Raw genomic sequence first — 14,762 nt, 5'->3', positions numbered from 1 at the left:
TTCTGTCTTTATAAGAAGATGCACACCATACTGTATACCCATTCCGAAGGAAACCATAACTGTAGAGTTAATCTTGGGAAGTTGTTTGGCATGTACCTGGCTTATTTATGTATTTATCTACGTCAGACGTTTGTTGAAGGCTCACTAGTGCTAGGCGCTGTACCAGGTGTTTAAAAGGGAAAGATAGCTTTGGGGGGAGAGGAATGACTTGAATGAGGCTGGCATTTTTCTGTAGCTTCAGGGAGAAAATGTACCTGGAGTAGGTGGCATGAATTGGGACTGTGGGAAATTGTAAAGACACAGACCTGACTCGAAGAGAACCGTTTCGATGTTGGTCTCTTAGCAGAGTGCTTGCACCTTAGTGGGAAGTCAGTGAATATTTGTTTAATCAGTGGCTGAAAACCAATTAATTTTGCCTGTTAAATGAAGTAATGAAAAGTATAAAATTAGGATGTTGGCATGTAATGGTTTTTTCCCTTGTGTTGATGAACATTTAAACTTATAACCTTCAAGGTAAAATTCAGAAAACCAAGTTATTCATGGTAATCTGAAGAAATTCTTTTTTTGAGAAGACATGCTATTGACATGAAAAGATAATTTGCCATTGTATGTAAGAATAGATCTGTATATGATGAATGCTTCCTGTTGTAAGTTTTTAAAACTTCCCTAATACTTTGTTTTGTGTGTTAATGAGTTATCCCTCAAAAGAGGATCCTTAAGATAGCTTGTAAAATGTTTATGCATAGCGGTTTCCCTCCTTATATGTTTGTTTTATTGTGTTACCCTTTCCGTTTAATGTAACTTGCCCTTACCCCTTACCCTCCGCACCTTTTTGTTTTTGCAGTATCTCTTGCTCCTCCTCCCTCCATCCTACAGGTAACTCCTCAGTTACCTTTAATGGGATTTGTGGCCAGAGTCCAAGAAAATAGTAAGTTTATGTCTTCTTTATGCTGTAGATCAGATTCTAGGCATAAAATGTCATTTATATATGATTGGCTGAATAGTCATTCATTCACTGATACTTCAGATATTTGAATATTATGAACAGTCATTGTATGAGCAGCTAGTGTGGATGGTAAAATGATTACGATGAAATTCTCTACTTTCAAACAACTTAAAATCTCGTAGTGAAGATAAGACAAATAAATATAAAATAAGGCACATGTAAAAAGAAAGATCACATCTAATTGAGGAGGTGCTCTTTAATCACTGGATATCCCACACTTTTCTCTGGGTTGCTCAGACAATTAGTGGTCTATCACTGGAGTTTTAGGGTTTTGTGGCCGGCCTGAGAATCTTCTTCCAATCCTGTGATTCCAGGTGTAAAAATGGCCATGCCATGGTGGGTCCCAGGGGACCAAATTGTCAGTCTGTCTCCCATGAGGCCTCATAGATTGGCAGTGAATTTAAGCTGGCCTGTGGTCTGGTGTTGAATCATGCAGGATCAGATAACTAATTGTATTGACAGGTCGAGTTTGCTCCTAGAGAAGCATTAAGGAAGCTGAGGAGACTGATGTCTACAGAGCAGGAGGCCTGTATCTGTATTTAGTGAGGAATTGCTAAAGCAGTGAACACAGTCTGTATGATAGATGAGTTCTCTTCTTGTGAGCAGTCTACATAGGAACCATGTCACAATCATAAGGCTGTACGGGTGTGGAGTCGGAACTAGGGGAATTACACTAATGAAGGAGATAATGTCATGAGGCTGATGTAGCCTAATGCATGCATCTCATAACAGGGATGGCCTCAACCGTGGGATAGAAATATTTGCATTCTGTTGCTTAGGACTCCTGCTCCTTTGGAAATGGGCATTGCCAATACTAGAATGTAAGCTCTATGAGAGCAGGGATGTTTGCTTGTTTTTCACTGGCTATTTCTCCAGCACTTAGTAAAGCATCTGACACAGAGCAGGCACTTTGAGTCCCTCCTTTTTTGTGTGCTTCCATAGCTGACTAAATGCTCCTTTTGTATCGACACATTTCTTTCTTGTATTTTAACTGGTTATAGTCCAGTCTTATTGGCCTGAGGGCTCAGTCTCTTTCAGGTGCCTTTGCATCTCTGTTTGCTAATTTCTGAAAATAGTCTATTTTACCTCTGCTTTTTGGAAGGTACCCCAATGAGCACCTCCAATATTTACCACATTGTGCAATATTTACCTTTTAGGATGATCTTTTCTCATTTCTTTCCATAGTCATATACATTTTCTCACCTACAAAATGTATAAAAATAAGAAACTTTGTATATGAGGTGAGCCGTGGCTGATTTTACAGGCATAGCAGGACTTACACATTCAAATGAATGTTGTCCTCTTCAAAACACTCACCTTGGAAAGATATATACCTATCTTTTGGAATGATCTTTATAACTTTCAAGTACATTATTTTGAAGATAACTCTGTGGTAGCAGATATTTACTCTATATTAAGTTTGATGTTTGGAAGAAGTCTGGAATTATTTGGAACCAGTTATACCGGGCTAAGTAATGCAGCTGTGATTCTGTTATCTTCTTAAACCCTTCTCTGGCTTCGCATTGCTCTTTGGATAGAGTTCAAACTGTTACAAGGCCCTTTCTGCTTAGTGCTGTCCAGCTTCCTCATGCCTCTTTCTACTGAACTTTGCTCAGCTCTTTGAAGGGCTCCTGCTTTGTGTTTGTTATTTTCCTTTACATCTGACATGAAATATCTACCCCCACCCTGGGCCATTAACTCTTACTCATCCTTCAGGTTCCAGGAAGCCTTTCCTGACCCACATAAGAGATGTGGTCTACTGCTCTGTTTTCCATGATGACTTAAAGCACTTACTGCACTTAATTGTAAATGCAAGTTTGGTTGTCCATGTCTCCATGACTTTTGCTCACTGCTGTATTCCCAGTGCTGAGCATCGTAGCTGGCCATGGTAGGCTTTCAGTTGATGCTTTTGAATGAATAATGAAACAAGACTTTAAAGTTGTTGAACTGATCTCATTCCATAATAGTGTAGCTTTTAAGATAAGAGGCATTGGAGTTCAAATTCCTGCTCTTCCACTTACTGTTGGAGTACTTAATCTTGGAAAGCCAGTTTACACATCCATAAATGAGGATTAAAAACACCACCTCCCAAGGTAAAGATTAAATGAAATAATGTATTATAAAGTGCTAACTGAGTAATTGGAACATTTTAAGTAAAAAGTAGTAATCATTTTGGCTAAACTTTATTCAGCATCCATCAGCACTAACCCAAAGGGAGGAGAAAGTCAAGCTTGGGGATTTGGAACAGTAGAGTTGGTGGGAACACTTCTCTTGCCTACTTATTTTTTGAAAGATTATTATTTTCAAGTCTAGGTTTATACTCCATGAACATAGAAGCTTGGATAGGAAACACTGAACTTTGCATAATGTGTAGTTTTGTTATCAGCTTGATACATTTTTAGTTTCAGATGCACCACCTCCACCACCACCTGTGGAAGAACCAGTCTTTGATGAGTCCCCACCACCACCTCCTCCTCCAGAAGATTACGAAGAGGAAGAGGCAGCCGTGGTTGAGTATAGTGATCCTTATGCTGAAGAGGACCCACCGTGGGCTCCAAGGTCTTACTTGGAAAAGGGTAAGTTTCAGAGGGATATCTGGAAGGATGGGAAGAAACCTCTATGTACGTAGAAATGAAATTTGCTGGTACTGAAGAGAATCTTATTTATTTTTTACTTATAAGTAAAGTTTGGCCTGTATTAGCCTGTATATTTTAATTAATTTAGTTTACAAGGTTCATGATTTTTGAAGTCACACTGGTAAAATCCTGGGACTGATTTTTATTTACGATTATATGTTGTTCCCGTTGAACGTGCTTTTTATGAATGGTTTCTATAAGGCAGAAATTTTGAAAAGAGGTTTTTCTCTGGAATGACTCAGGAAGAGGATGATCTTTCCAAATTATGTTATTCCTACTCCCACGCTGTGAAGCATTTTTTAAAAAATATTTATTCACGTTGGCTGCATCGGGTCTTAGTTGTGGTATGCAGGATATTCGTTGTGGTGTGCAGGATCTTTCATTGAGGCACACGGGCTCTTTGTTGTGGTGCGCGGGCTTCTCTTTAGTTGTGGCGTGCAGGCTCCAGAGCATGTGGGCTCAGTAGTTGTGGCACACGGGCTCTCTGGTTGTGGCGTGCAGGCTCAGTAGTTGCGGCATGTGGGCTCTCTAGTTGTGGCGTGTGGGCTCTAGATCACGTGGGCTTAGTTGCCCTGTGGCATGTGGGATCTTAGTTCTCCAACCAGGGATCGAACCTGCGTCCCCTGCACTGGAAGGCGGATTCTTAACCACTGGACTACCAGGGAAGTCCTTAAAGCATTCTTTTGTGGCATCTTATATCAGATATTCCAGTTTAAGTATCTCCATATGAAACTTTCTTCCAAAGAATATGGTTTCTCAGTTTCTTTGCAGAGTAGGTGTTTGGCATTTCTTTTGGTGAAAAGTTTCTCTGAATATATTAGCTAACCATCATATGACACTTTTGGGACACAGGCTTACAAACGTCATCAGGACTAGTCAGCTCAGAAGAAATGTGTGCTGTCTTGAAGGAAATTTTCTGTTAAGAAAGTTAAAGCTACTAACTCACTGGGTTTCAAAACTGACTGCACGTTAGAATCACCTGGGGAGCTTACATCAACGAATAGTGGACTTCCACTTCTGGCTAAGATAGAGCAACAGTAATCAGATTTACCCTCCCTCCTAAAACAATTAGGAATGAATCCAGGAAAAAATATAAAAGATAATGGTTTTCAGACATTAGATAACAAGCATTGGTGGACTATGGTCCCAGAAAGAAGGAACTCAAACACGGTGAGCCCTTAATTGTTCTAGCTTTGCTATCTAGAGGCAGTTTCCAGGCCACAGTGCAAGGAGTTGGAACCCAAATAAGCCTGGAAGTCTCACTGAGTAGAGAAGATAAGAGATCACAGAGTTTTGGGAGACCATGGAGAACAGGTAAACTACTCAGAGACAAAGGACAGAGCTCTGGATATCTGCAGAAGGGTCTCCTTGAATCTTTGACAGAGTACTGATCTGTACATGTATGTGAAGAAACTACCTGAGATTAGAGAAAGAACAATCAGAAAGGAGTAGGCAGAAAAAGTCTTGGAAATTACAGGCCTGGGAATAGTTCATGTTCCCGAACGAGCAAGAACAGAAAGACCCTGTAATACACAAGGCATTGAGAAGAGGCCTCAAAAGTGTGTCCCCTCAGTTGTGGGGCGAAATTAGCCCTAGATTAGGGGTTCAGCTCTAGATTGCCCTGAACTGCCCTAACAAATGTTAAAATGCAAACTTTGAAAACATCCAGCTGATTTCAAGTAACTTAACTGAGTTCCAGGACAAAACCCAGCATTGTGCAAAGGAGTCAACAAAATCCAGTACACCAAAAAGTAAAATTCATAGTGACCAGCATCCAGTCAAAAATTACAAGGCATGTAAAAAGTCAGGAAAATATAACTCATACCTAAAAGCAAAGCCAGTTAGTAGGAACAGACCCAGAAGTGACCAAGATGTTGGAATTACCAGACACGGGTATAGCTAGTATAAATGCCACATATATCCAAGAAGGCAAAGGAAAACATGCACATGAGAGAGAAGCAGAATATATTTTCTTAAAAAAGAGAAAGAGAAACATAGAATTTCTGGAGATTGAAAAATATAGTATCTGAAGGGACACTTAGAAGAAAAGATCAGCAACCTTGACAATATGACATTAGAAACTATCCAAAACGAGGCACAGAGAAAAAAACCAAGACCAAAAACACAGCAACAGATATGTGGAACAATATCAAATAATCTTTATTTGCAGAAGATATTATCTTGTATGTAGAAAATCCTAAGGAATCTACAAAAAAGCTGCTAGAACTAAAAAGCGAATTTAGCAAGATGGTAGGCTACAGAGTTGATTTGCAAAATTAATCGCATTTTTATATACTAGCAACAAACAATTAGAGATTGAAATTTACAAAATAATACCTTTTGTAATAACATCAAAAATATGAAAACTTAGGGATTAATTTTTTTTTTTTTTGGCCGTGGTGCGTGGCTTGTGTGATCTTAGTTCCCCAACCAGGGATCAAACCTGGGCCCTTGGCAATGAGAGCTCAGAGTCCTAACCACTGGACCGTCAGGGAATTCCCAGGGATAAATTTAATAAAGGCCTTAAATAAATTGAAATAAATAATGTTTTTTGATCATTATTGTTAAGAGACAGTTTTTCCTAAATTGATCTATAAATTGAATGCAATCTCAATAAAAATTCCAGCAGTCATTCTTACAGAAAATGACAAGGGGATTCTAAAAGTTAAATGGAAATGCAGAAGACCTAGTTTAGTCAACACAATTTTGAAAAACAAGACTAATGTTGGAGTATTTAAACTACCTGATTTCAGAGTTCTGGTATAAAGCTACAGTAATCAGGACAGTGTGGTATAAATATAGAAATATACATCAAAATCCAGAAAAAAAAAGAATCCAGAAAAAGATCCACACATACTTTTTGACGAAAGTGCAAGGTAATTCAATGGGGAAAGGATAGTGTTTTCAAAAATAGTGCTGTTAACAATTGGATATCCATATGCAAAACATGAACTTCTACCCTTATTACCTCACCATACACAAAAATTAACTCGAAATGTATTTGGATGTGAATGTAAAACTGTGAAACTTCTAGAGAAAAATACAGGAGAAAATCTGTGTTCTGGGGTTAGGGGAAGCTTTTTGTAGAGAACACATTAAAAAACATGAAGCTTAAAAGAAAAAATGATAAATTGAATTTCATTCAATTAAACTTTTCTTTTGTAACGATGGTGTTAAGAAAATGACAAGGCAAGCCATATAGACTGGGAAGAATATTTGCAAAATAACTCAGGAGACGACAAACAACTTGTAGAAAAAAACAGTTTGGAAACACTTCATCAAAAAAGATGTATGAACTGCAAATAAGCACATGGAAAGATACTCAACATTATTAGTCAGGGAAATGCAAAGTGAAGCTGCAATGAACCAAACTACTTATCACTACACACCCTCTGGAATGGCTACAATTAAAAACACTGATAATACCAAGTGTCAGAGAAACTGTGGTGAAACAGGAGCTGGTACAGTGTACATTGCTGGTAAGAATGCAACGTTTCAGCCACTTTGGAAAACAGTTGGCAGTTTCTTATGAAGTTAGATATACACTTACCAGGTGGTCTGGCAGTCCCTTCTTAGATGTTTATTTACGAGGAATGAAGATGTATGTTCACACAAAGACTTGAACTTGATTGTTCATAGCTGCTTTATTCCTAATAGCCAAGACTGGAAGCAACCTATACGTCTTTCAACTGGTGAATGGATAAGCTAATTGTGGGCTATCCATCCATTCAATGGAATACTGTTCAGCAATGGAGAGGAATAAACTACTGGTACGTACAGCGATATCGATGGATCTCAAGCATTATGCTAATGAAAGAATCTAGACACAAAAGACTCATACTTTATGATTCCATCTAAATGAAATTTAGAAGATGAGTGGTTTGGGGGGACCAATAGTGGCTACATGGGGGCATAAGGAAACTTTGGGATAATGGCCATTGTAAGGATTGTGGTAGAAGTTGTTCATTTGTCATGTATACAGGTGCATACATTTGTGAAAACTCACTGAATATAAACTTAAGTGATTGTGTTTTTTGTCTAAATTACTTCTTAATAAAGCTGCTTTAAGAAAAGAAAAAAAAAGAGCCCAAGGTACACTAGGGTACCAATGTCCAGTGGCCTTGGACATGGACATGTTTTACAGATTCCATGACATGTTTTACAGATTCCTTAGCTGATTTTAACACTGTCCTGGACAAAGTGATGACAGTTTTCAGCTCTGAAAAACCAGCTCAGTGAGTCCTTAAGAGAAAAGCATAATGAAGAGATTTGCTTGTTAAAAATCTCCTCTTCGGTGAACATGTTAAAATCTGGAGAGATTTGTAAGAGAGGAAAGTAAGTTTATTTTCAGTCCAAATAACTCTTTAAAGCTTAAAAGAAAATGCCTGAGTTGTTTCCTAAGATATTTTTCAAAGTTAATCTCTGTTAAGCTCAAATCTTTTAAAACATGAAAATCAAATAACCTCCTCCTTACTCTTTCTGGAGAAACAGAAATAACCGTGTTCAGCTTATGACTGATTGCTTTTTGTTGGAGTGCATAAATGTTGAGCCTGTTGCCTAATGTCTTATTTTGCTATCTTAGACTTAGGACCTCGTTCTCAACTGTGTCTGCATATTAGGGTCACCTAGGGAATGTTTAATATGTCTGCACTTCCAGATCTATTAAATCAGAATCTGTGGACATGGGACGCAGGCATCAGAATTTTTTAAAGTTCCAAGGTTGAGAACCACTGCATAGGTTTATCATAACCCTTGATTATTAGCCAAGTGGAGATAATTTGTATATGTAAGTATCTTTATTTAACTTGGGTAGAGAAAAGATATTTTCTTTTATTTATTATGTGCCTGGCATGATGCAAGACTTATTACATATGTAAGGCAGTTAGTTTCCCCATTTTGCAAACTAGGAAATTGAGGTTCAAAATAATTTATGTTACAGAATATGACAGAAGATGTTTGTGTTATAGGAGTATATATATATCATATATATCATAATAGTTATTAATGGTAATAAAAGCAGCTAACATTTATATAGAATGTTTACACATGGCCCTGTATTGTGTGTACATTGCCTCATTTAATATAACGATGCTTTGAGGTATTGGCACTATTATAATACCCATTATACAGCTGAGTAAAAAGCAGCTTAGGAAAGTTAAGTATGTTCTGTAAAGTAATAAGTGGTACAGCTGGGATCTGAACTAGGTGGCATAACTCCTGAGCCTACCTTCTTAACATTGTCTTAAGCTTGTACTCTGACAGACCTGGAATTGAGTCTTGGCTGTAACGTTTACTAGCGTTAAATTATTTGTGACAAATTGACTTGTCAGTGCCTGTTTTATTTCCCTTTCTTCTATCAAGCCATCTGTTCTTGTGTTTTTCTAGCTAAATGACATAACTTCTTGGTAGAAGCATAAACAGTGTATGGTAACTTATCAGATAACACTTTTGTCCTCACAAGACTGACGGTCCCTTGTCTTATTCATCTTTGTATCTCTAAAAATCAGAGTGGATGCTCCATTAATGATTGTCAGAAAATGAATAGTGCCATTAATTCTGTCTGGGGAGTCCAGAAAGCTTCTCAGAGGACATGGTATATGTGATGTGCTTTGAATGATGAGTATGAGTTTCTCAGGCAGAGGAGAGAGAGAGGAAGGGCTATCCAGTCAGAGGGAATCCTCTGAGTCAAAAGGGCATGGTGAGTAATGTCCTGTGCTGGGGGGACCTGGGTGGGTTGTAGGGAGGGAGTGGGCAAGCTAAGAGTATAGGAAGGGAAGTTGTAAATAATGATGGGAGGCCTTGAATACCAGGCTGAGGTGTTTTGGATTTTTTTCTTTTTAAAAAATCTGATAGTAGAGGGAAATTGTGGAAGATTTTAAATAGGTTAATGTTAAGTTCCCATGTATTTGGATTTTAATTTTTGAAAAAAGATACTTGATAATAGTGTAGTGTGCATTAGAAAGAAAGAAAAATAGGAGTTGGAAAGACCAGGTTGGGTATCTTTCTAAGCAAGAGATTAGGGCCTCAACTGAGGCAGTGGTGCTGAAAACCTTGTTCACATAAATAAGTAGATGCAAATGGAATTATTTTTCATGCAGCACTGTCAGTTCTCTTAAATCCTTCAGAGTTATTTGCCAAAAATCAAATAATGTTCTATCTTTAAAAATCATGTTTTATATGGTGTGTCATCTGATAACCCCGTTAAAGTCCACCTTAACTTTTGTTAAAAGCAAAAGAATGGGAGCCGCTTAAGTTGCAAAAAGGTTGGGATAGTCAGTGGAGTAATTCTCTTTCTTAATACCACACTGGTATTTTGAATTGTCCCTTTGGCACTCAGGGTGTTTTATACTTAAGCATAGTACATCACTGTATTTTTGTTAAGTAGGAGAAAGATAAACAGGAAATGAGAACTTTTATGACTGATGCTTGACAGAGGATATCATCTCAAGCAGATCAGATTTCGATGCAGGATTTATAAAAGTTGAGGATCTAGAAAGAAACTCTGTAAAATCATCTGTCACTCATGCTACTTAGAAAATCTTCAGGTGCCCCACAGTGATATGTGTATTCCAGTTTAAAGACTGCTGCGCTGATTAGGGCGTTGAGTGTGATGATGGAGAAAAGTGTTTGGGTTTGAGAGATTCAGAAGGTGTAGAATTAACAGGACTTGTGGATATTTTCCTCTGAATTACTTTTCAGTGGGTTTGCATTTCTATAAGCATCAAGAATGTTATCAACCCCCCCAAAAAAAGCTAAAAAATACTACATTGACTAGAAATACTGAGTATTCTACATATCTTGTGTTCTCTTTAAACTTGTACGCCATTTAATTGTATCTGTTTAGATGTTAGAAATACACACTAAACGCTTTCTAGGTCCCTCTAAAGTGTTTTCTGGCATCCTAGATCACTGTAATGGCAAATATTCAGAGTTTAAGAAAGCTGTTGAATTTTACTTAAAGCAGGCCTGGAACAAATTGCACTGTATCAGAAGTCCCTGTTTTAGTTTCTGTTTCTTAATGATTTATTTAGGATTAAGGTTGCACAGAAAACAAAGTCAATATATGCTTCTTAAAATGGATAGATGGAGATATGAGTGAAATTCTGAGTGGTTTAATAAACATAGAGGATCTTTCTATAAAAAAGATAAATCTTCAAGTGGATCTGAGCAAGTTACAGGGTATCCCAATTTAACTAAACTATTGAGGAAAATGTAACACTTAGGAACCAGAGATTGTCCCAGATATCATTTAAAGGCCCCATTTACCAAGTTATTTAAATAATGAAAATCATAGGAGAGCTTACAGGTATCTTGGTTTTCTTAACACTTTTAGTCTGTTACTGTGGATATGTTAAATTGGTGGCATAATGCAGCATGTGTTTTGAAAGAATATATATAGTAGACGCCCGTCATTCACACATATAACCTGTGGGAATTCAACCACTATTCTCAGTGAATGGGCATAGGCTCTAGAAAGTGTGAGAAAGCAGATGGAAGTCTGCTCTTCACTCAGTCTCTCATTTTTTCACTGGCCTCTCCTAGTGTATCTCACTGCACTAGTCTAATTCTAATGTTTAAAGGTACGTGTTTTTACATAATATGGTGCTTTAACACAAGCTCAACTGAAGAAACAGCCATCTTTCCCTATTCTGGGATTGTATCTCTTCAGAGAGATTGTTGAACAGTAAGTGTGACTAAATACTATTTTTGGCCATTTATACAGTTTTGAACCTAACCTCAAGATGGGATTCCACTGTGCAGGACTGGGTATTAGAAAACAGAATTCGCAGGGAGGGTCCTGTGTTTAGAAAGTCACTGTGTTTGAAGTGCTGCAGAAGTTCAGAAAGGATAGATATTCATTTATTTGGTTCTGCCTTTCTAGGAACGTTATTCTTTTTCATATCCTTTTTTTCCCCCTCTAGTTGTGGCAATTTATGATTATACAAAAGACAAGGAAGATGAGCTGTCCTTTCAGGAAGGAGCCATTATTTATGTCATCAAGAAGAATGACGATGGTTGGTATGAAGGAGTTATGAATGGAGTGACTGGGCTCTTTCCTGGGAATTATGTCGAGTCTATCATGCATTATTCTGAGTAAAGCTCAGCAAGGCTGTGTTTCCCTCACAGGAATAGTCAGGTCTTCCCAGATTATCAAAAGGCCCTGGGGATTCCCCTCCAGTGAAATGAATGAAGGATTCAAATGACAAAAACTACTTATGTTTTGTTTTTTTTGGTTTATCCCTCAGTATTAAAACAAAAAAGCAAGCTGAGTTTGAACAAATGGCTCTTTCTGCCATCACTTATACTATGCTGAGCTGTTTGGACTGAAATAAAGTGACGGTTTCTGAATATATCAGAGGTATAACAGCATAACTATGTGAAACAAATCAGGTTAAAACTGATTCAGAAAAGAAATCTGGGATCTTTCTCAGGAATACTGTACATGCGTGGGAGTTCTCCTCCTGCGGAATCTGTGGCATTGGATGATCTGCAGTGCCTGTGGCTAGCCTCATGGCCCAGGGTGTGCCCCAGCCCCACTTCCTTCCACTGGGATGAGGAGGGGGAACCAATATTTAAATACCATACATAACCATTTTTATAATTGTTTCACATGGCTTATTTCCTCTTCAACACTGTAAATCCTGCATTCTCTCAGCACGAGTGCACCAGGTGAGTTAGTGTTGAGCTGACTTGCATCCCTTCATGTTTCTTAGTTCGTAGATTATAAGAATGATTTGAGTCTCCAAACATTCTGAAGGTGGTTTTGTTCTACTGCGCTGCTGCTGTGTGAGACTGCATTGCCACTGCTGGCAGTGCACCCAGAGGTGTGACAGGTGCAGCCTGGTCCGTGCGCTCAAGTGGGCGTGCAGAGGTGGACACGAGGGTCCCTAAGGTTCTAGAGAGGTTGAACTGCAGAAGTGCATCCTAAACCCTTGCCTTAGGTGCTGTTTTGAGGAGTAGGACCTTAGAGGTCAGACCAACTATTTCTTTACTTCTTTCACTATTTAGATAAATAGTTTTTGGTTTTTTTTTTAATAGCAGTTATTTTCAAGTCTCGACAGTCACTGGGAATAAAAGGCTTGCTGCTGTGCTCTCTGAATGTTATGGCAGGTGTCAGCTACTGCTGAATTTACTCACTTAGAAAAGGTAAATATTCCCCTGATTCTGTGTGTTTGGCTTTTGAAGTAGCTGCTGTTGGTAAGGATTTGAACCTTATCTCTCAGACTAAGAATAGTGGGATAAGTGGTATAAGGCCAAATACTTATTCAAGTTTTTTTTTTTTTTCACCTGCACAATTACAACTTCAGATTCATTGGAGTTTGGAAGGCAGATGGCTTTAATCCTCTCTTCTGTAATCAGTATAATATTGAAAAACATCCAGGAGGCCTTGCTGCTCAGCAGCTGAATACTGTGATGATAAACCAGCTCACAGGCCAAAGCCACCATGGGTCCTTCCCAGTCCCAGTGACTTGGCCAGAAGAGAGCTTTGCCAGGTGACTTCCCAGTGCTGGGGGAAAGGTGAGAGGCGGTAGGCTGCATATATTTCAAACATGGGCCTTGAACATAATAGGTAGTGCAGAGAGAGGAACTTGATTGAAAAATGAACAAGGGTGGTAGGTGTGAGGGAGTTTCAGATCGTGTAGACAGAGTTAATATTCCACCTGTGACTCTGTCATCAGAGCAGAAAACTTACCACCATTTAACTGAGACCCAGGTACAGTGTTTCCTATCAAGATTTTTGTTTCACGGTTGCAGGTTTTTTTCTCACACACTGCAAGTTAGCTCTTTTTAGATTTCTCCAGCACTTTGAATTTAGTTTTCATTAACTTGCCTCCAGTACACATTACACTTCATGCTTTGTTAGGTCACCTTGACACCCTTTATTCCCTGTCTTCCTTCAAAGTAATGGCCCTTGAGTGTCCTCTGAGCCTTCAGCTTCATTATGGCTGCAACCAAGACTATACTTGGAGAGGTTAAACTCTTCTTAGTGTTGGTGTGTAACTAGGAAAACTGTTTTGAAATTAGATGTTCAGTTATTTAAATAGCTTTTCGCTGAGAAAACTTACTGGACTAATAAGGCAGAGGGTATTTTGAAATCCAATAAATAGTGCCCACAGCTCACACCTACAGAAGCCCAGAAGACAATTGTGCAAAAGGAGTTGGTGGTGGTCAGCTTGCCTGTTGGACCCCTGCTGGATTGGGGAACCGAGAAGACGTCAGTGAAGTCCTTCAGACTGAAGACCTGCCGCAGAGGGATCCATGGGTCAGCTGATTTTTCCTTTATTTTTTAGTACTAACGTGTGTGATTTTTTTGTTTTAAAAATAACACCTGTTGGATTTTCTGCATATTTTAAATTTTTGTATAGTTTTGAATTCTATATATCATTTTGGAAGGATACTGTGTAATGATGGGCCAGGCCTAAAGTCATTGGAGACTTTTAATGTATGTAACATTTCATAGATTGCATGCTATTAATAGTATGTGAGGGTAGTATTTGTTTTATCGTAAGTTTCCCCCATTTATCTTTTTATACACTACAAGATGGTTGGTAGTAGTAATTCTAAATGAGTGCAGAAATCTTACATGCTACATAATATTGTGGCAAAGATGATCCAAGTCTAAACTCTGACCAGTAAGCAACCATTTTATCAGGCTAGAGGGAATCTTTTTCCTCTTGAAGTGTTTTTGACTTGTGTCCACTCCCTTTTTCCTTAAAAGAAAAAAAGGGGGGGGAGGGTTAAGAGTTTGTTCCCTTTTTTAAAGTATTACTATTTGAAAGGCCATAGGGATGTAAATGAAAATATACTTCCTTGTTGACGTTATGGCCTAGGCAATAAATTGAAAACCAAAAGTGTCAGTGTGTCAAAATCTAGACTTGAGAGATTCAGCCTGCTGTGTTTGAAATACATATGAAACCTTTAAGATGTCTTGTTCATTGTTTCCCATCTTTTGGCTACTTGCTTTCTATCTTCTCCAGGGGCACCTCCTGTTCCTACAGTAGGGTTAAGGGCCTGCTACTCTTGCTGCATTCCTAACAGTCACTGGGTGAGACATTTTCATCCCTCCCTTTCTTTTTCCCCTCCTGCCACTGTTTATTACCCAGCTAGAGAGACTGTTT

At 38.4% G+C, this 14,762-nt stretch overlaps 1 protein-coding gene across 43 annotated transcripts in view; it reads left to right on the top strand.

Annotated features, from left to right (window-relative positions):
- Positions 1 to 14,762, top strand: part of ABI2 (abl interactor 2) — a 100,313-nt gene that overhangs the window by 84,164 nt on the left and 1,387 nt on the right. For 14 of the 43 annotated variants that reach the window (XM_067740907.1, XM_067740911.1, XM_067740894.1 and 11 more), the window contains 2 exons: positions 3,409 to 3,582; positions 11,565 to 11,995. In XM_067740907.1, the coding sequence (XP_067597008.1) occupies positions 3,409 to 3,582; positions 11,565 to 11,740 (350 nt within the window). In that variant the 3' untranslated portion in view covers positions 11,741 to 11,995. Of the gene's footprint in view, positions 1 to 844; positions 929 to 3,408; positions 3,583 to 11,564; positions 12,928 to 13,773; positions 14,690 to 14,762 lie in introns of those variants that run through there. The other 29 variants (XM_067740898.1, XM_067740891.1, XM_067740922.1 and 26 more) reach the window with 6 other exon arrangements.

Source organism: Pseudorca crassidens, chromosome 6 (assembly GCF_039906515.1).
Source record: "Pseudorca crassidens isolate mPseCra1 chromosome 6, mPseCra1.hap1, whole genome shotgun sequence".
NCBI lineage: Eukaryota > Metazoa > Chordata > Mammalia > Artiodactyla > Delphinidae > Pseudorca > Pseudorca crassidens.
This window is presented reverse-complemented; position numbering and strand designations above follow the sequence as displayed.